The sequence below is a fragment of the Hordeum vulgare genome, chromosome 6H (assembly GCF_904849725.1).
Source record: "Hordeum vulgare subsp. vulgare chromosome 6H, MorexV3_pseudomolecules_assembly, whole genome shotgun sequence".
Lineage (NCBI taxonomy): Eukaryota > Viridiplantae > Streptophyta > Magnoliopsida > Poales > Poaceae > Hordeum > Hordeum vulgare.
Window position 1 is genome coordinate 301,206,912 of NC_058523.1, and position 20,784 is coordinate 301,227,695.

Sequence of the window (20,784 nt, forward strand, 5' to 3'; positions counted from 1 at the left end):
GTAGCACAGCGGTAGTAAGTATTTCCCTCAGTTTTGAGAACCAAGGTATCGATCCACTTGGAGGTTCTGTTAACAGCAGACCAGTCTGTAGCAAACTGTATACTTCATATACTTCTGGTACTTCAAAAATTCTGAAACTTCACGACAGTCTGAAGAATTTGTGTAGCAATCAGAAGCAAAAAGAATTAACTCAACATCTCTTACATAAAAAAATGAAAATTCTCTTCGTGAGCAGAAAGTTTCTGTCTTTTCCAGCATGACCAAACGATCATCCCCAAGACTAATCATAACGGTTTTACTTGGCACAAACGCAAAATAAACACAAAAAACACAATCATAGCAGAATTATGAAAGTGTGGAAAACACAAAAAATAAAGAAAAAGTATAGATTCGTTGGGTTGCCTCCGAACAAGCGCTATTGTTTAACGCCCTTAGCTAGGCATTGATAATTCAATGATGCTCACACAAAAGACAAGAATTGAAGCACAACGAGAGCATCATAAAGCATGTGAAAATCACTTCTAAGTCTAACATACTTCATATGCATAGATATTTTATAGGAAAACAAATTTTCAAGACAACCAATAGTTGCCATATGCAAGGAAGAAGAAAGAGACAATAGCAATCTCAACATAACGAGAGGTGATTTAGTGATATGAAAGTTTCTACCACCATATTTTCCTCTCTCATAATAATTACATATGGGATCATATTCGAATTCAACAATGTAACTATCACATAGGATATTCTTTTCATGACCCACATGCATGCAAAGTTGACTCTCTTCAAAAATAGTGGGATTATCATCAACTAAAGTCATGACTTCTCCAAACCCACTTTCAATAATATTGCAAATATCATATTCATCATGAGGCTTAAATAAATTTTCAAGATCATAAGAAAAATCATCGCCCCACTCATGATCATTGCAACAAGTAGTGGACATAGGAAAACTAGCATCCCCAAGCTTAGGGTTTTGCATATCTTTAGCATGATTGACACTAATAGGATTTATAGTGAAACCATTGCAATCATGCTTTTCATTCAAGGAGCCCTCGTGAATCACTTCATAAATTTCTTCATCACGATTTTCAGATTCATGCATCTCAAGCAAAACTCCATAAAGATAGTCAAGTGCACTCAATTCACTAGCAATTGGTTCCACATAAGTGGATCTCTTAAAGAGATTAGCAAGTGGATGAGGATCCATATCACTAGGATTTCAGTAAGCGAAGATGCAAGCATATTGAAGGCACATAGCACGCAAGCAATGGAAAGGAAAACGAGAGAAAAGGGTGAACGAAAAAGGCAAAGGAGAAAGGCAAATGAAAACGGCAAATGTGAAGTGGGGGAGAGGAAAACTCGAGGCAACTGGCAAAAAAGGTAAATGCAAGAGATGAGTTTCTGACACCTACTTGGATAGATCTTGACTTGATCTCCCTTCCCCGCGCTAGAAATAGGCGTGTTGACGGGAGATTATTCTTGTCTTGATCTCCTCGGCAACTGATCCTCCTCCCCTTCAACGGCGCTACAAATCCTTCTACTACTGCGACAACAGACCTTCCCTGGCAACGGCGCCAGGAAACCTTCTGTCACGGGCTACGCCTATAGGGACTTCCTTGGCAAATATGCAAAGGATTTCCCCGCGGCCTTGGAGCCATGCGTTGGTGTTCCCTTGAAGAGGAAAGGGTGATGTAGCACAGCGGCGGTAAGTATTTCCCTCAGTTTTGAGAACCAAGGTATCGATCCAGTGGGAGGTTCGCGTCGAGTCACAAGTACCTGCACACACACAAAGAGCTTGCACCCAACGCTATGAAGGGGTTGTCAATCCCTTATAGATTGTTTGCAATGTGAGAACTGAAAGCAAAAAGTAAACAAAGCAAAGTAAAAGTGAAAGTGGAGACGATAGTTGTGAATAGACCCGGGGGCCGTAGTGTTCACTAGTGGTTTCTCTCATGAAAGCAAGTAGACGGTGGGTGAACGAATTACTGTCGAGCAATTGACAGAACCGCACAAAGTCATGATGTTATCTAAGGCAAAGATTATATCTATAGGCATCTTGTCCAAAACAAGTAGACCGATACTTTCTGCATCTACTACTATTACTCCACACGCCGATCGCTATCCAGCATGCATCTAGTGTATTAAGTTCATAAGAACAGAGTAAAGCCTTAAGCAAGCTAACATGATGAAGATGGACAATCTCATATCTATGATAAAATCCCATCTTGTTACCCTTGATGGCAACAACACGATGCGTGCCTTGCTGCCCGTTCTGTCACTGGGAAAGGTCACCACACGGTATGAACCCAAAACCAAGCACTTCTCCCATTGCAAGAATCATAGATCTAGTTGGCCAAACAAAATCCAAGACTCAGAGAGACTTACAAGGATATCAAATCATGCATATAACAAATCAAAAAAGACTCAAATATAATTCATAGATAATCTGATCATGAATCCACAATTCATCGGATCTCGACAAACACACCGCCAAAGAGGATTACATCAGATAGATCTCCATGAAGATCATGGAGAACTTTGTATTGAAGATCCAAGAGAGAGAAGAAGCCATCTAGCTACTAACTACGGACCCGTAGGTCTGAAGTGGAGTACTCACGAGTCATTGGAGAGGCGATGATGTTGATGTAGAAGCCCTCCAACTCCAAAGTCCCCTCCAGCAGGGCACCGGGAAGGGTCTCCAGATGAGATCTCGCGGAAATGGAAGCTTGCGGCGGAGGAAAAGTGTTTTCGTGGATGCCCTGATTTTTCTGGGATTTTTGGGAATATATAGGAGAAAGAGCTAGGGCAGGGGAGCTCCAGGGGGGCCACAAGCCTGGTAGCCGCCGCCCCCCTGGTGGCGGCTACAGGGCTTGTGGGCCCCTGTGGCGCTCCTGCCTTGGCCCTCAAGTCCCCCGATCTTCTTCTATTCTGGAATAATTTATTGCGGGGATTTTATTCTGTTTGGACTCCGTTCCAAAATCAGATCTGAAAAGTGTCAAAAACACATAAAAAACAGGAACTGGCACTTGGCACTGAATTAATAAGTTAGTCCCAAAAAAGATATATAAAAGGTACATACAACATCCAAAGTTGACAAGATAACAGCATGAAACCATAAAAAATTATAGATACGTTTGAGACGTATCACTCAACATCTCAAAAAAAGGTGATCAAACCAAAAATTTGTGGCCTTTGATATACTCACACCTTCTCACACAAATGCTGATCAGCCCATTTGAGGGTATTTAGAAGTTTACATTGTCAAACTTGTCTGGTGGATCACAAATTTGGTTGAGCCTCCTAATTATACCTAAGACCAAATATCGTTAACTTTCACTGCATTTGGGGGAAGTTAGCTACCCCAAACACCCATCAAACACCTTCTCCGAGGATTGTAAAGTATCATCTAGGAACCACCACACTAACTCCCTTCTTTCCAAATTCATGTCACATGTAGCCTGTGCCCTTCCTCAACCGCACACAAGAGGCCCAACTCTGGTTAACAGAGAGGAGGCCCAAACCTCCATTTTAGCTCTTGGACCAAGACTGGAAGAGCCACTTTGACCCTCTCCCTTTGGCTAGTATGATCCTCCCCGGTTCCTACAACCCAAAGAGCATCTACCCCATCTCTAGACACGACCAAGACGCGCCAGCATGCCATGGTATGCCAAAGCTGCGATCTAGACGCGCTACAGAGCGCACCTGAGGCCCAGGGGACCAGTTCCGGTCGGTTCTCGCCTCCCTTGGTGTCCCTCTTTGATAGCGCCAACGACCGCAACCAGGGCAGCGTCGGCCCCCTCCTTTTCCCCTCTCCTTTGCCCCTGGTGACGCGTGCCCGCTCATGGCCAAAGCGGCTAGAAGGACCTCGCCACCTCGACGCGCCAAGGAGCCGTCCCCGCTCCTCCTTGAAGTGCCGCGCAGTCCCAAACAATGGCCGCAAACCACAGATTCGTGCCCGAGCCCTCTCTTCCTCTCCTACAACCGTAGCAAAACCATCGGCGCTCCCCCGCTCGGTGCCTCGCCGCTAGCCTATAAATAGGCCATCCCGACCCTTCAAGCACCCCAAGCCTTTCCCTCCTACCACAAATCGACCACCCCCGTGCCCCATTCAAGACAAGAGACCCCGGTACTCGAGATTGATCGAGGCGCCGCCGCGTTGGAGCTCCGTCGATATCGGGCTATAGGCACGCTCCCGAGCTCATTTCTCCTCCCCCGTGACCACATGAACCTCCTGAACCTTCTCCAGCACTCCCCCGTCCATTTCCCTACCCGTAGCACCAGTTCCGATACCTTCCCGAAGGGTCGCTCTCAGGGCTTCATTAAGAGCCCCGGAGCTGCCGTCGGTGAGCTCCCCCTCCTCTCTGCCGTGAGGTAGAAGACGACCCCGACAGGGGGACCCCACCTGTCGGTGGCCGTCTCGTTTCTCTCCCCCTCCTCGCAGTCACTCGCCACAAGGCGCCGCATGTCAGGTTTAAACTTGACGGCGCGCGCGTCTTGGCTCGCTGGCTGGCTGGCTAGTTGGCCAGTTGGGCTGGCCAAGCTATTGGCTGAGCCAGGCCAATGAGCTGAAATATTTTCCTTTTATTTTAATCCTATTTTTTTAAAATAAATGCACAGGATTAAGTATTTACCCAAACTCAAATATTTTTCCACCATAATCTTGTAAAATTTTGTAGTATTTAATAGTGATGTTACTAAAAAATTTATAACAACTTTCATGCACAAGTGTATTTTAAGACCTACTTTGTAGAAATGGGATTAGATTTAAGATTTGACGACCGTCCCAACCTTACATGTGCGACCATGATACCCCTTTATGGGATGGGGTTGTGTCGATTACTCTCATCGTGCTAGCAACGAGACCGCATTACTAGTGGCGGGAGTGATATGTTCACTCTTGTGACGGGGTTGTGCCAGGTAGGACGACTATGTCTTTTTTACGTGTTCCGGGCACAGCGTTGGTCCCTGCATGGATGATACAGTCCAGAGTTGGTGCTCGTAAGACATACATCATGTGGGTTGGGTGCCAATTGAGTGGACTCTTTGTCTATTGTCGTCAGGGGAAAGACATTGATCGTGTACTTAACTCGGGTGTGTTATATATCGTGAGTCGTGGTTGACACGGAAGTTTCTCGGATCTCGTGGGTACAACGTACAACCTCTATAGAGTGTAAAGCTATTCGAATAGCCGTGTACATGGTCAAAAACAGTTGGGTGGTGCTGCTTAAACTACGTCTAGTACTTTCCGCATAAACCAAGTGTTCGTGTGTATAGAGGTGTTACATGAGAAAGTGATTACTTGGTCAAGTTTGGTGACTTGACATGAAGGATGAACATGAGGTGGTCAGTCCCCGGTATATTGAAGTTGATATTTGTAACCTGTTCTTACGGTTACTATTTACCTACTTGATGCATGACTACCTAAATACTTAACCATGTTTATACACTTAGAAAATCAGCTTTCCGCAAAGGTTGCATTATATTTTGCACTCATTTAGATAATCCGCATCATGGGCTATTTGCGAGTACAATCAAAGTACTCATTGCCTCGCCACTGGTTATTTCATTGATGAGACATAGAGGAACCATAATATGGAGAAGAATTAGTCGTCGGAGACGGACACGCGAACTACGACGCTTCCCAGTCAGAATGCCCCTAGTAGTTGAGTTGGTGTGATTAGCCTTCATTGCCCTATCTATGTAAGACTTGACCATAATGGTCATTATTTGTATCAAGTGTTAATCATGGATGTAAGACTCTTGTTATTCAGTATATGTGTGTCCAGTGAGCATTGATCTTTGGGATCACTGTACAAGTTCATTCGGTGATCACGACTCGTAAGTCGGGGTCCCCACAAACAAACTAGGAGTTCCCAATCAATGTGAATGAAGTCAGAAGCTTCCTCGGACTCGCGGAATATTACCGCAAGTTCGTGGAAAGATTCTCCCGCATTGCCCGACCAATGACTCACCTCCTGAAGAAGGGCAAAAAGTTTGAATGGACGTCGGAGTGCGAAGAAAGCTTCCAAGAACTGAAGAAGAGATTAACCGCCACCCAGTACTGGCCACTCTAGATATAACTAAAGAGTTTTTTATATACTGAGATGCATCAAGAATCGGGCTTAGTGGTGTTCTGATGCAAGACAGCAGGGTTGTGGCTTATCTGTCACGGCAACTTCGCCCTCATGAAGAGAACTACGCCACTCACGACCTCGAGTTCGTGGTTGTAGTTCATGCCTTGAAGACATGGCGACATTACCTTTTGGGGAAGAGCTATGGAATATACACTTCCCAAAAGAGCGTGAAGTATATTTTTACCTAGAAGGAATTGTATATGAGGCAGCAAAGATGGTTGGAGCTGATTAAAGACTACGACCTCAACATTCAATACCATCCCGGTAAGGCCAACATGGTAGAAGACACCTTGAGCCGAAAGGCTTGCACCTTGAATGCTATGATCAAGGAAAGGCTACCCGTCCTATATGAGGAGCTAGGAAGCTTCGGGTTGGAGCTAGTCGAACAAGGATTCCTGGCAAATCTTAAAGCCAAACCCACGCCGATGGACGACATTAAAGAGGCCTAGAAGGGACACGGGAGCATCAAAGGCATTAAGAGGAAGATCAAAGAAGGCAAAGCCCCAGGATTCTTAGTGGATGAACATGGAATTGTGTGGTTTGGAAATCGCATATGCATACCCAACAAGGCTGAACTCAAGAACCTAATCTTGCAAGAAGCCCACGACACTCCATAATCAATTCACCCTGGTGGGACAAAGATGTATCAAGACCTCACAGAAAGATTCTGGTGGCATGGCATGAAGAGGGAAATAGCTTCAGATGTCTCCAAATGCGACATATGCCAACGAGTCAAAGCTGAGCACCACCGACCTGCTGGGCTGCTACAACCTCTAGATGTGCCCGAATGGAAGTGGGATAAAGTCGGTATGGACTTCATCACCAGTCTACCTAAGTGAGGCAAGGGACACGACTGCATATGGGTCATCGTCGACCATCTGACCAAAGTGGCCCACTTCATTCCCGTCAGTACCAAATATGAGGAAAACAAGTTGGCCAGTCTCTATACTAAGCATATCATGAGCCTCCACGGAGTTTCCAAGGAGACTGTGTCCGACCGAGGCACATAATTCACTTCGAGATTCTGGAAGCAGTTTCAAGAGGCCTTGGGAAACAAAGTGTCCTTCAACACCGCCTTCCACCCCTAGACCGACGGGCAAACGAAACGAGTAAATCAGATACTCGAGGATATGCTCCGCGCTTGTGTCTTGGCACACGGAACCAAATAGGAGGATTGTCTGCGTTTCGCTGAGTTCTCTTACAACAACAGTTATCCTTCCTGTCTCCAGATGGCGCTAGTTGAGGTACTGTATGGACGTAAGTGCCGCACTCCCCTCAACTAGTCCGATACTGGCGAAGGACTGATTTTTGGGCTAGACATCCTCCGTGAAGCTAAGCCTAAAGGCCGCCAAGTCGCGACAAAAGAGCTACGCGGATGCACACCACCGAGAAGTGGAACTCAACCCTGCAGATCACGTGTACCTCCGCGCCCTGCCTCTCAAGGGAACAAAGCATTTCCACGTCAAGGGGAAGCTTGGTCCAACGTACATTGGACCCTTTAAGATCACCACAAGGCATGGAGAAGTTGCTTACCAGTTGGAGCTACCTCCAAAACTTTCGAGCGTGCACAACGTTTTCCACGCGTCACAACTCCAGAAGTGCCTTCAAGCCCCAAGTCGTCTAGATCTTTATAAGCACATCGATCATCAATCTATTGACATTAAACCAGACCTCACTTATCGTGTGAGACCGATCCGCATTCTGGACAAAGCCAAGCATTGTACCCGAAGTCGTACCATCACGTACTTCAAGGTCCAGTTGAGAAACCACACCGAGGCAGAAGCAACCTGGGAGCGTGAAGACTATCTTAGATCCGAGTTTCCATACCTTTTTAGTACCTAGGTTAGGAATCTCGGGGACGAGATTCTTGTAAGGGGGATAGGTGTGTCATACCCTGTTTTCACATCACTTTGTCTCTGTTGTCTTCCTTTCGAAATTTGGTATAAATTAAAACTTATTAAGTAAATTCTATTAGTGTCTTGATTGTCATTGTTTGTATGTGTGCATGTGAGTAGACCTCTAAGAACAGTTTTTATAAAATATTATTTCCACAAAAAATCCTTTTTAATTATTTTGGTAACCCAAAACCTTGCTTTGGAGTTTGCACTACAATTCTTTGAATTTAAGGGAGTGCCTTCACCCAGAGATTGTATTCTAATGCTAATATTAATATAACTCTTGAAAACCATAAAATAATTATTTTTCAAGTCATTTTTCTATTTTATTTATATGTCCTTTTCTAAGGCCAGAAATGATATTTCTGGGTGAAAATTTATTTTTGTACCTTAGAAAAATCTGAGAAAATTTAGGAAGACTCTGCGGACATATATTTTCCATACGTAATAATTTGAACCCCTAATCATGTACAAAGTATTAGAGCAAACCCCTGAGAATCATTTATATCTGTTTTGACCGTTTGAAATATTTCAAAAGGAAATATTCTCAATAAATTTCCAGAAAATTCTAGCATGACCCACATGCTATATTTGGTGATCATGCCATGTTTCACCTCCATACAATGTGATTTGATTCACCAAATAATTCAGAAACCCTTTTTGTCCAGAACCAAGTTGGAGCAACTCTACATTGCCATGTTTCTCCATTTTATCTCAAACTTTGCACGAGTGCTCAATTCCCCAAATAAGGAGCTCATGCGAAGATTTAGGTCTGTGGGAATTTATTTGCTCACATCTTGTCACAAGATTGCATATCTACCCATTTGTGGGTATTTTCAAGTTTACTTTGCCAAACTTGTCCATCGGAGCTAAAATTTGGTAGAGCCTCCTAATTATATCGAAAACCAAATCTTGTTAACTCTTAGTGCATTTAGAGGATGTTAACTTCACCAGACATGCATCAAACACATTCTGCCAGATTTGAAAATCAGCATCTAGCACCCTCCACACTTACTCCCTTCACTCCAAACTCATGACACAAACTGCTTGTGCCTCCCCATAACTGCAGATGAAAGACCCAACACTGGTTCAATGAGAGGGAGCCAAAAACCTCATTTGAGCATCTGAGTCAAGATTGACGGCATCACTTTACCACTATGCCCTTGGCCAGCTTGATTCCTCTCAGTCTCCAGTATCCAAGGAGCATCTAACCCCTCTCCCAAACATGCCACGCAAAACCAATATGCGCCAGAGCACACCAGCATAACGTGGGATGCCAAAGCTGCGCTTTGGACGCGCTACAGGGCGCACCTGAGCCCAAGGAGGCCAGCGCCGGCCAGTTCCTGCCCCCTCCAGTTGTCATGTTGGGGAACGTTGCATGGGAAACAAAAAAATTCATACGCACATGAAAACCTATCATGGTGATGTTCATCTACGAGAGGAGATCGGATCCACATACCCTTGTAGATCGCTAAGCAGGAAGCGTTAAGAAATGCGGTTGATGTAGTGGTACAACTTCGTGATTCAAATCACTGTCGTCCTACGATCCGTCCCACGATCCATCCCGATCTAGCACCGAACGGACGACACCTCCGCGTTCAGCACACATACAGCTCGATGATGATCTCCGCCTTCTTGATCCAGAAAGAGAGACGAGGAAGTAGATGAGTTCTCCGATAGCGTGATGGCGCACTGGTGATGGTGATAATCTATTCCTGTAGGGCTCCACCCGAGCTCCGCAGAAATCCGATCTAGAGGAAGAATTACGAGGTATAGGTTTGAGTTGCATGTGGCAAATTTGTGTCCCAAAAACCGTAAAACCTCTAGTGTATATAGGAGGAGCGGAGGGGCTAGCCTTGGGGCTCAAGAGATCCCCTAGGGCGCCGGCTGAAAGAGGAGATGGACTCCCACTCCAATTGGTTTGGAGGAGGAGGATTCCACTCCTTCCTTCCCACCTCCCTCTCTTTTTTTCTGTTTTCTTTGGTTTTCTCCTTGTGGCGCCATAGCCCACTCGGGCTAGCGTCACCAGCCCACTAAGGGCTGGTGCGCCACCCTAGGACTATTGGGCTCACTTCCGGGTCGGTGGGCCCCTCCTGGTGAGAACCCAGAACCCATTCGTCACTCCCGGTACACTCCCGGTAATGCCCGAAATCTTTCCGATGACCAAATGAAACCATCCTATATATCAATCTTCATTTCTGGACCATTCCGGAAACCCTTGTGACGTCCGTGATCTCATCCGGGACTTCGAACATCCTTCGGTCACCAACACCTATAACTCAACTATACCGAAACGTCACCGAACCTTAAGTGTGCAGACCCTGCGGGTTCGAGAACTATGTAGACATGACCTGAGACACTCCCCGACCAATATCCAATAGCGGGACCTGGATGTCCATATTGGATCCTACATATTCTACGAAGATCTTATCAGTTGAACCTCTGTGCCAACGATTCATATAATCCCGTATGACATTCCCTTTGTTCTTCGGTATGTTACTTGCCCGAGATTTGATCGTCGGTATCTCTATACCTATTTCAATCTCGTTACCGGCAAGTCTCTTTACTCGTTATGTAATACGAGATCCCGTGACTAACACTTGAGTCACATTGCTTGCAGGGCTTATATGTGATGTTGTATTACCGAGTCGGCCCCGAGATACCTCTCCGTCACCTGGAGTGACAAATCCCAGTCTTGATCCATGCTAACTCAACGGACACCTTCGGAGATACATGTAGAGCACCTTTATAGTCACCAAGTAACGTTGTGATGTTTGATAGACACAAGGTATTCCTCTGGTGTCTGTGAGTTACATGATCTCATGGTCATAGGAATGAATACTTGACACGGAGAAAACAATAGCAATAAAATGACACGATCACATGCTACGTTCATAGTTTGGGTCTTGTCCATCACATCATTCTCCCAATGATGTGATCCCATTATCAAGTGACATCACTTGTATATGGTCAGGAAACCTTGACCATCTTTGGTCAACGAGCTAGTAAACTATTGGTTACTAGCAACAGTGTTTTGTCTATGTATCCACACATGTATTTGTGTTTCCAATCAATACAATTATAGCATGGGTAATAAACGATTACCATGAACAAAGAAATATAATAACAACTAATTTATTATTGACTCTAGGGCATATTTCCAACAGTCTCCCACTTGCAGTAGAGTCAATAATCTAGTTCACATCACTATGTTATTTTAACAAATCCAATACCCATAAAGTTCTAGGGTTTGATCATGTCTTGCATGTCACAGAGGTTTTTGTCAATGAGTCTCAACCTTTCAGATCCGTGTGTGCTTTACAAATCTCTATGTTATCCTGTAGATGATGCTACTATGTGCCATTTGGAACTATTCCAAATGACTGCTCCACTATACGAATCTGCTTTACTCCTTAGAGTTATTCAGATTAGTGTCAAAGCTTGCATCGACGTACCCCTTTACGACGAACTCTTTAATCACCTCCATAATCTAGAAAAATTCCTTAGTCCACTAGTTACTAAGGATAACTTTGACTGCTGTTCAGTGATTCAATCCTGGATCACTCTTTGTACCCCTAAAAAAACTTATGGCAAGGCACACATGAGGTGCGGTACACAACATGGCTCACTTTAGAGCCTATGGCTAAGGCATAGGTGACGACCTTTGTCCTTTCTCTTTCTTCTGTCGTGGTCGGGCTTTGAGTCTCCCTCAAATTCACAGCTTACAACACAACCAAGAACTCCTTCTTTGCTGAACTATTTTGAACTCCTTCAAAAACTTATCAAGGCATGCATTTCATTGAAAGTTCTATTTATCGTTTTGATCTATCTCTATAGATCTTGATGATCAATGTTCAAGTAGCTCTATCCAGATTTTCCTTTGAAAAACTCCTTTCAAACAACCCTTTATTCTTTACAGAAATTCTACATTACTTCCGATCAACAATATGTCAACCACATATAATTATCAGAAATTCTGTAGTGCTCCCACTCCTAGGAAAAGGGCTATAGATGATATAGACACTAATGGCGCACCAGAAAAGTAGTGCGCCACTACTATATAGCAGTGGTGCACCATGTGCAGGTGTGCTTGGCGCACCACACACTCGGTGCGCCACTAATATTTTTTTTTTGCAAAAGTACTAATGGCGCACCGGGGCAGAGTGTGCCACTACTAGTTTAACTAGTAATGGCGCACCACTCACCCAGTGCGCCACTACTATAATTTTTTTTTGCAAAACTACTAATGGCGCACCACCAGCTGGTGCGCCATTAGTAACCAGGGTTACTAATGGCGCATTTGTAGGTGGTGCACCACAACTATATTTTTTTTGCAAAACTACTAATGGCCACCGCTCCACCGCCGCCGACGACCCCCCGCACCATCCCCCGCTCCACCGCCGCCGCCGACCCCCCGCACCCTCCCCCGCTCCATCGCCGCTGACGACCCCCCGCATCCTCCCCAGCCCGCTCCACCGCCGCCGACGACCCCCGCACCCTCCCCCGCTCCACCACCGCCGACGACCCCTCGCACCCTCCCCCGCTCCACCGCCGCCGCCGACCCCCCACACCCTCCCCCGCTCCACCGCCGCCGACGACCCCCGCACCCTCCCCTGTCTCCTCGCTCGGTTACCCCGAACGGAATCGGCCGAGCGCACCACCCACCCCGTCCCCCCCCCCCGAGCGCCATTGCTATCCAAAAAAAAAAAAATTACTAATGGCGCACCTTTCTGGGGTGCGCCATTGCTATCCAAAAAAAAGATTACTAATGGCGAACCTCTCTAAGATGCGCCATTGCTATATAAAAAAATATTACTAATGGCGCACTGCATGGGGATGCGCCCTTTCTATCAACAAAAAGTTCTAATGGCGCACTGCTTGGGGGTGCCCCATTGCTAACCAGCAGTGCCTCTCCTCTCCCAAATCCAACCGGCCACTCTCTCTCCCGTGCTCGCTCTCTCTCTCTCCACCCCCACCCCCTCCACCGTGCCGTCGGCCGGCCGCATCCCCGCCGCACGGCCTCGCCCCCCACCCGCTGACGGATCTCCGGATCTGGGCGGCCTAGGCGCCCGCGGCCCCAACGCCACCTCCCCGCCCCACCCGCCGCTGCGCCGCGTCCCGTCGCGCTGGTGACCAGGCGTCGTCGGGCCCAGCCCTCGCCCCGCCGCCCTCGCAGGCGCCTCCCTCGCCTTCAAGGGTCGCCGCTGTCACATCCCGGACACCTTAATCAAGTTAGCTTTGTGCTCATGTTTTCTTTGCATTGCATCTAGGAAATTTTCAACAAGAACAACGTAAGTGGTGAAGGAAAATTCAACAAACTCTAGCCACTTCTCAAATTAAGGGAAATTCCAAAACTAGTTAAAATCAATGAACCCAAAATGGCCTCAAGAAAAGTTCAATCTTTCTGATAATTCTTGAAAACAAATAAGCAATAAAGGAAACCATTTATTTTATACTCTTGGCATTTTAAATAAATGCATAAGCTATTGGTTTCAAGTTTTAAATTTGAAATCAGAAACTTTAAGTTTTCAAAAATGTTGAAAACTTTAGGAATGGTTGGAAATATTCCAATAAATATTCTGGGGTGTTCAAAATAGTATTTACAAACTATATGGGAGCTGAAATAAATAGTAAATCAATTAGTTAGCAGAACAGAAACAAAACAGAAAAAATAGAGGAAGAAACGACCTCGCCGCCGGTGGATCTCAGCTGGCCTGAGCCATTGACGTGTGGGGCCAGCCTCTGGATAATCTGGAATAGTAAAAATAAAACTAAATAATTTAATAAGTCGCTGACATGTGGGTCTAGTGAGATTAATTAGCTAATTAAGATTAATTCTAATCTAAAACTGACCAGAGACACTGACCAGTGGGTCCCACTGGTCAGGTTTAACTTTTAGCGGCTAGTTGGACCTGTTGATGTCATGCTGATGCAATAAAGAGTTTTCTGATTTAAAAGAATTCCAGAAAAATGCCAAAACTTCCAAAATTCATAGAAATTAATGTGTAACTCCAATGAAAATAATTTATATATGAAAAAGTATCAGAAAAATTCAAGGAATCTGAATATGTCATTTTCAAACATGTTTGAAAATGTTGCAGAACCCAAACATGTAGATTAATGAATAAGTTAATTCTTATAAATACTTTGTAGATGGAATTTGGAAAATATTTAAATTTTACTATAAATGGCATGATCAAACACTGTCCTAATTACAAACCAGGAACCTAACATGTCATCCCATGCATGTTAAAAGCAAGTTGATCTGAGCATCAGGTTGAATCAATTGAAATGGTATCCGAGAATACCTCGTTTGAAGTGGTATTTGAATTTGATTCAAATCAACTTCAAACCTAATACATGTTATCTATAATAGTTAACCATCTTGCATTCTCATGCCATGCTCATGCATCATCTTGATTGCATATGTTTGATATTGGTTGTTTTCATTCCTTTCGGTAGGCTCCGCTCCCCCGGATTCCACCGAATATCCGTCTGACGGATATTGTCACTCCTCTAAGCAACAAGGCAAGCAACCATTTTTGATCATCCCAATAAATCCCATGTTCTTGCTCCTGCAGTTACTTATTGCATTAGGATCAAATGTTTCAAATGCTTTTGCCACGTTAGTTGAACCCACTTCCTTCGCATGACCTATCCTTGTCACAGTAAATAGCTGAACCTTGCAACCTAGCATACCTGGTAGTTGCTTGAGCCATGATGTGCCTTATCCTGCTATACATGCTATGCTTAGAGCTGTGTATGGTCTGTCATCTGGGAGATAAACAGAATTGTGAGAATGTGTTCGGTAAGCAAAGGTTGTGTGTTGAAACTGATTTAGTAAAGGTATCTGTGAAAGGCTGTGTAGGAGTACATGGCGGGTTGTTTCATTGGAACCGTCCTTAGGAACTGAGTTGCAAGTAGTTTCTGGTCTTTATAGTCATACTGGAGGCCGTGCATAGCGCTGAGCTGAGAGGTGGGCTGTGATGCGGTAGGCAGTGGCACGGTGTACCAAGTGACACCCGGATGGTGGGCTTGGGAACCCTGCGCACATCGTTTGAGGCCGTGGCGGAAACCTCGGCCGGACTTCCGTACGGGTTACTCTCAGATAGGCGATAAACCTGGACTAGGTACTAATGTGGTTAACGGTCGTGGCCGACTCCCTCGCTGGGCTTCCGCTTGAAGGTTGCCGAGGTGCATGACGTGCACATGGCGATAAGTGGCGAGAGCGTGTGGAACGAAGTATACCCCTGCAGAGTTACGATCTATTCGAATAGCCGCGTCCGCGGATATGGACTACTTGGAAACATATGTTGTTCATAAATAACTTCAATGGCTACTCATAAAATTATCAAGATAAACGTGAGTGTCGTGGACGACATTTTCGTATGAAGACGGAATGATTCCAGGATGGAGTATTGTTGTGCTGTTAGTGGACTCGAGTGGACAGCCGCGGCGCCCTCGTCGCCTGCTGTACGAGCACGTCCCCTGCCTCCGCGTCGCCACCACATCGACGCGCAGATCACCGCGCGCGCTCGCCTCCCATGCCCCCCGCGAGCGCGCTCTCCGACGGCGAGGAGCTCGACCTCTTCATGTTGAGCTGCAGCTATTATGAGACGCCCTTCCTTCACGCCGCCTCGGCTACCTGGGCTTCTGCCAAATCTTATCCTACAGAATCTCGACGTCGCAGCCGGAGGTAACTGCCCTTGAGTGGTTGGGGGTAGATGGGCACGGACGAGCACCTCCGCGACGACGATGCCATCGCGGTGCTCCTCTCCTCCGGCTTCGAGGCCGACAAGGTCGACGCGCTTGACCTCCTCCTCGTGCAGGGCGTCGACGTCGCGACTTCTCTTCCCACAGGTTCAGTTCCTCTCGTCCTGTAGCGCCGTGGAAACTCGAACTGATTTTTGCGTGCGTTCAGTAGCAGAGTTTGTGCTCTTAATTAAATGTGTAGCAGATTTAATTGCCGCAGGTTTGCTGCACTAAGGCTTGCTTCTATATTATTATATATACATCGATTGAGAATTCGAGATACACTTTTGGTCTATACTGATGCTACGTGATGCGAATGGTTTCTAACAGATTCACACTTTTGGTCTATACTGATGCTACGTGATGCGAATGGTTTCTAACAGATTCATGAGAAGTGTCAGGTTCTGATGTTCTATGTTTCACTACATTTGGGTAATGTGCACAGCACTCCACACACAAGATCTGCTCCATCAACCAGCACCATACTCTGCCTCGAACGGTAAACTCTACTGAATTTTCTTTCTAAGCCAAGTCAACATTTAAATCTTCTTTTGGTTCATAAGATAGGAATATCATTGGAGCAGAAAACTTTTATGAAATGAAATGCCATATATCACAAATCCCATGAACATGAATTATAAAATAGATGTCTTTTGATTCACATACTAGGAATTTTTCCATTAAATCTAGGGTATTATTTATTTTCCTATGAAAGCAGAGGATATCCATAGTAATAGGATTATATTGCTACGAATCAAAGTGCAGTAAAGATTTTTTTCTATAGAAATCTTATCCTACAGAATTTGTCGCAGACACACTACGTGCTCCTCCTCTGTTCCTTCAAGGAACAGCTCCAGCAGGATGTGCGCATCCACGCCATGGAAGCGGTGATGGCTTGCTGGGAGCTCGAGCAGACTTTACAGAGCCTTAAAGGTAGGAACAGAGCATCTTAAGTTCATCCGTTCAACAGCAAGATATGTGCTTCTTAAGTTCTCTAGGAAGAGAATTTTGTAATATGTACTTGTTAACTGATAGTCATAGTGACTATCGTGCTACTTATAGTGGGGGACACCATCTTCTGGAATCTTTAGCCACAACTCAAAAATTTAAAAGGAAGTGCTTTATCTATTCTACTCGAGTGTATAAATATTGCATAGTGTCATTTAGAGGGAGGGTAGTCATTCAACATTTAGTTCACCAGATTGGGACAACTTTTCTTCTTTCTTTACTTTGTCAGTGTGCCGTATTTGTCAGTATTATTTCTTCAGTGTGGTATCCACATCCAAGGCAAAGAACCGCTCTTGCAATATACGATCTTCATCAACAAATCTGAGAATCAATGCCATCTGCTCTCTATTTGCTACATCACATGTCTCGTCCAGTAGAATAGAAAACTTAGAATCCCCGATCTCTTCACGAATATGTTTCCTAACTTTCAATGCATAAATACCCAAAATCTCTTGTTGGATGTCATGTGATGTGTACTTTGAACTGTATGGAGCATTCTCCAAAATAACTTCAGCAATCTCAGGGTTGAATTCTGCAAGGAGCTTTAACAATTCAATAAAGTTCCCTCTGTTCTTTGACTCTGGAGTTTCATCATGGTCTCTAAATGCACAAGATTGTGTTGTAAGCCACTTAACAGCTGCAATTGATTTGTTCACCCTCATCCTGTTTCTTTCTATTTCCTCTGGTTTCGCACTGCTACAACATTTTCTAAATGGCCTTGCTGATTCAAGAAGTCATGCCATGATTTGGTTGCATTATTATGTTCAGAGCAAGGTTCAGAACCTATGTGGTTTAAGAAAGCACATTTCTTTCCATCATGAACCCTTTTCCAGTTTACAAATCCTCGCACTGTGAAAACATCTGAACCACCTCTCTTGTTTTTGTTTTTGCCAAACAAGAAACAATAGAAGCAATATGCCTACGTCGACTCCCTCAAGCTCGCCGGAAACGGCAAGGAGGTCTGGGTCTTCGACATCGACAAGACCACCCTCTTCAGCCTCCCCTACTACGCCAAGCACGGCTTCGGGTACGTACTTACACTCTTGTATACATTACATACACACTCTAGTGCATTAGACTTCCGATCGAGCAGGGACTTGCACTCATCCGATCGTCACTAGAAGCCGCATTGATAAACACTAGATATATCTTAAATGGTTCCTGTGGATATTGTGGTCATGAGTTATGTGTGGTGTGCCATCGCAGAGATGATTGTGTGTTTCTTGAAGGTCCTTCGGGCGCCAAGAATTTGGAGTTGATAGCTGACTACGTTATGGTATGCTTGCACTCTTTTCGAGTGGATATGCTCACTGTTTTGCTAACACTGTTTGTTGTTTTGTGTTCACCCCGGTATTATTAAATCATACACTTGAAGTTAGAGCTTCAATTGTCTTTTAATTCTTCACCTCGTCCAGGTTTACAGAATGGATATAAAATGGTACCCTACATTTAGCAAGCTAAAAACATTGTTGCTCGGTCACTGGTGTATGGATGATGACTTTTATGGACTCATTTACTTTCTCAAGAACTCACCCATTCTAGAGAGATTTACCCTTGAACTTTATAAACCATTTGAGGTATGACTTCTCTTTCTTCTATGTATGATGCCTTGTCTTTGAAATTTCCATGTACTACTGATTCATTTCAGTTAATTATTTTGTTTGCAACAGCATGCGTATGGCATCATGAGTGGAACCTACCAGCCAAAGGACCAAGTTTTGGTATCAAAACATCTGAAGGCATTTGAAATCAATCATGTAAGAGATGATAAATGGATTCACCTATTATTGAAGGTCCTTGCTTCCCATGGAGTACATTCGGAACTAATAAAATTTGTAGAGAAGTACCATTCTTAACGTAAGTACATTTTACTGTTATAATGTTTTTATGTTCTAGTCTGCATGTGGGACACTACGATAATTGTATTGTTATTATAGTCAATTAAATCACAAAATAAAACTGAAATTTGAAAACATCCATTTGGTGAGGTTACAAATGAAAATAAAACACCTAGCTTATGTCAGTGAAATTGTAAACCTAGGCCAAAGAAGAAGTCCATGCAACATGCTAAGATCCTTTGGCTGTCAATGCCACTACGACACCATACACCTTTCATTCGCAATGTCTCATTTTGGTCGACCATTTAGCCTGCTCATGATCGATACCTAACAGCAAACATGGTGATTTCATCTGCTGGGCCAACAGCTACAGCTGCAAGAGGTGCTTGGTGCTGTAGCTGCATGCCTTTGCTATTAAGTAATAGGATTATGTTTGATTGATTATTAAAATCCAGCAGGTTGCTACACGCATGAACGCTTTATTGAGAGTTTTCACCTTGTCTTCATAATGAGAAAGTTTAATTTGGTGCTTTGTAGTTGGTTTGAGGTCTAGACCTCGAGGGGAGTTGTGGAAGGATAAGTTAAAAACTTCTGGCTGATTTCATGTTAACAAATACATTGTTTGAGCATTACAATAAAACAGATCAGGTTGCATCTTTGTCCGATCATCCAAGTGAATTTCGTTTACATTTTTCCACTTTTCCTGCACTTCAGTGCCACTCTCTAATTGGCCAGGACTTTCATGTACTCACTAGGCCTCCTGTTGTTGTCCCCTAGTTTGCACAGGCTTTAGTTTCCAGCACGAGTTGTGGTCCAGACCATCTACAATGGCTTCTCTATCCAGACACCCATGTCCATGAGTGATTCACCATGAAGCTCCCATCCAGACCGTCTACAATGGCTTCAGTTTGGGACGGCCCCCTTCCAGAGATGCCACTCCTTGTCCTGTCAAATGGTGATGAAACTTTCCTGCTTGCTTCGTACTCTTCTACTCATAGTATATACTTTTGTTCGTAGCTTTTAAAACTTTTACACCATATATCCGTATTTAATACTTTTAAGAGACCCATCTGCCTCATTCACATATATATGATGAAACATTCATTCTGTGTAGAGTATGAAGTATAGGAAGAGATCACGGCCAAAGTCTAAATGCACTCATAGGATCTGCATAGGATGTATCCTCTACTCCTATCTATTTATCAATAGAAATATCTATGCTTTTCAAGTGTTGTAATTTGCTAGAGGTTGCTCTTTTCGCCTCTGCATCACTAGCATTGTTGCTCAAAACATGTAAGTAGAGATCATTTGACCCATTTGACGATCAAATTTATAATTAGAGACCATTCTTGAAGATCTTCATGATTTATAGTGTAAATTTGACATGTCGATGATTTCATCTTGTAGGTTGCCACGCGGATGTTCTTTGGACTACGATCTGGACATGAAGGCATTTGTTTTAGAGCCAAATATTACTTACTAATGCCCGCAAAGTATCGTTTTGTATTATATTTGCTATGGAGCTATGTATGTATGGATGCTATGGAACTATATGTATATATGGATGCTATGGAATTTTGGATGTATGGATGCTATGAAATTTTGATATATGGATCATGAAATTTGTTATGCAACTTTGCATATATGTTATGTGTTGTGAATCAGTAAAACTACTGGGCACATATTATGTATTATATATTTGATATATATGTTATGTGCTGTTGAATTTGTGGTTTTGAAACAAAACATATATATGCCAGAATACCAGATACTAATGGAGCACCATGGGCTATACTAACGGCGCAGTGCCTGGTGCACCATTAGTATATATGCCCTGGGAGGCATACTAATGGAGCACTATGGGCTATACTAATGGCGCACTGCCTGGTGCGCCATTAGTATAAATGCCTTGGGAGGCATACTAATGGAGCACCATGAGCTATACTAATGGTGCACTGCCTGGTGCGCCATTAGTATATATGCCCTGGGAGGCATACTAATGGAGCACCATGGGCTATACTAATGGCGCACTACCTGGTGCGCCATTAGTATACCAGATACTAATGGCGCACCTGTGGTGCGCCATTAGTAAAAAAATATAATGGCGTGATGCTAGTGGCGCACCTGTAGTGCGCCATTAGTAGCCAAAACAGG

At 44.3% G+C, this 20,784-nt stretch overlaps 1 protein-coding gene across 4 annotated transcripts; it reads left to right on the top strand.

The window, feature by feature from the left end:
* Nucleotides 1-15,486: 15,486 nt before the first annotated feature.
* LOC123403913 lies at nt 15,487-20,176 on the top strand. Of its 4 annotated transcripts, none has more exons than XR_006611592.1 (9): nt 15,493-16,283; nt 16,597-16,717; nt 17,692-17,819; nt 17,999-18,068; nt 18,208-18,369; nt 18,463-18,649; nt 19,408-19,585; nt 19,745-19,923; nt 20,038-20,176. XR_006611592.1 is itself a non-coding variant. In XM_045097823.1 (8 exons), exons 2-7 carry the CDS (start codon nt 16,663-16,665, stop codon nt 19,492-19,494), a joined length of 702 nt encoding a protein of 233 aa, XP_044953758.1. In that variant the 5' UTR covers nt 15,487-16,283; nt 16,597-16,662; the 3' UTR covers nt 19,495-19,585; nt 20,038-20,176. The 4 variants fall into 4 exon arrangements, 1 of the variants encoding a protein (XP_044953758.1); XR_006611590.1 differs by lacking the exon at nt 19,745-19,923 and having other exon boundaries at nt 15,498-15,892; nt 16,115-16,283; XR_006611591.1 differs by lacking the exon at nt 19,745-19,923 and having other exon boundaries at nt 15,499-15,892; nt 16,168-16,283.
* Nucleotides 20,177-20,784: the final 608 nt, after the last annotated feature.

What these genes read in the sequence shown, in the direction of transcription:
- LOC123403913 (XM_045097823.1), top strand. Translation starts at nt 16,663, where the DNA reads ATGGAAGCGGTGATGGCTTGCTGGGAGCTCGAGCAGACTTTACAGAGC. An exon ending in TACGCCAAGCACGGCTTCGG is followed by an intron (nt 17,820 to 17,885) that starts GTACGTACTTAC and finishes CCGATCGAGCAG; the next exon opens with GGACTTGCACTCATCCGATC. An exon ending in AACTTTATAAACCATTTGAG is followed by an intron (nt 18,370 to 18,462) that starts GTATGACTTCTC and finishes TGTTTGCAACAG; the next exon opens with CATGCGTATGGCATCATGAG.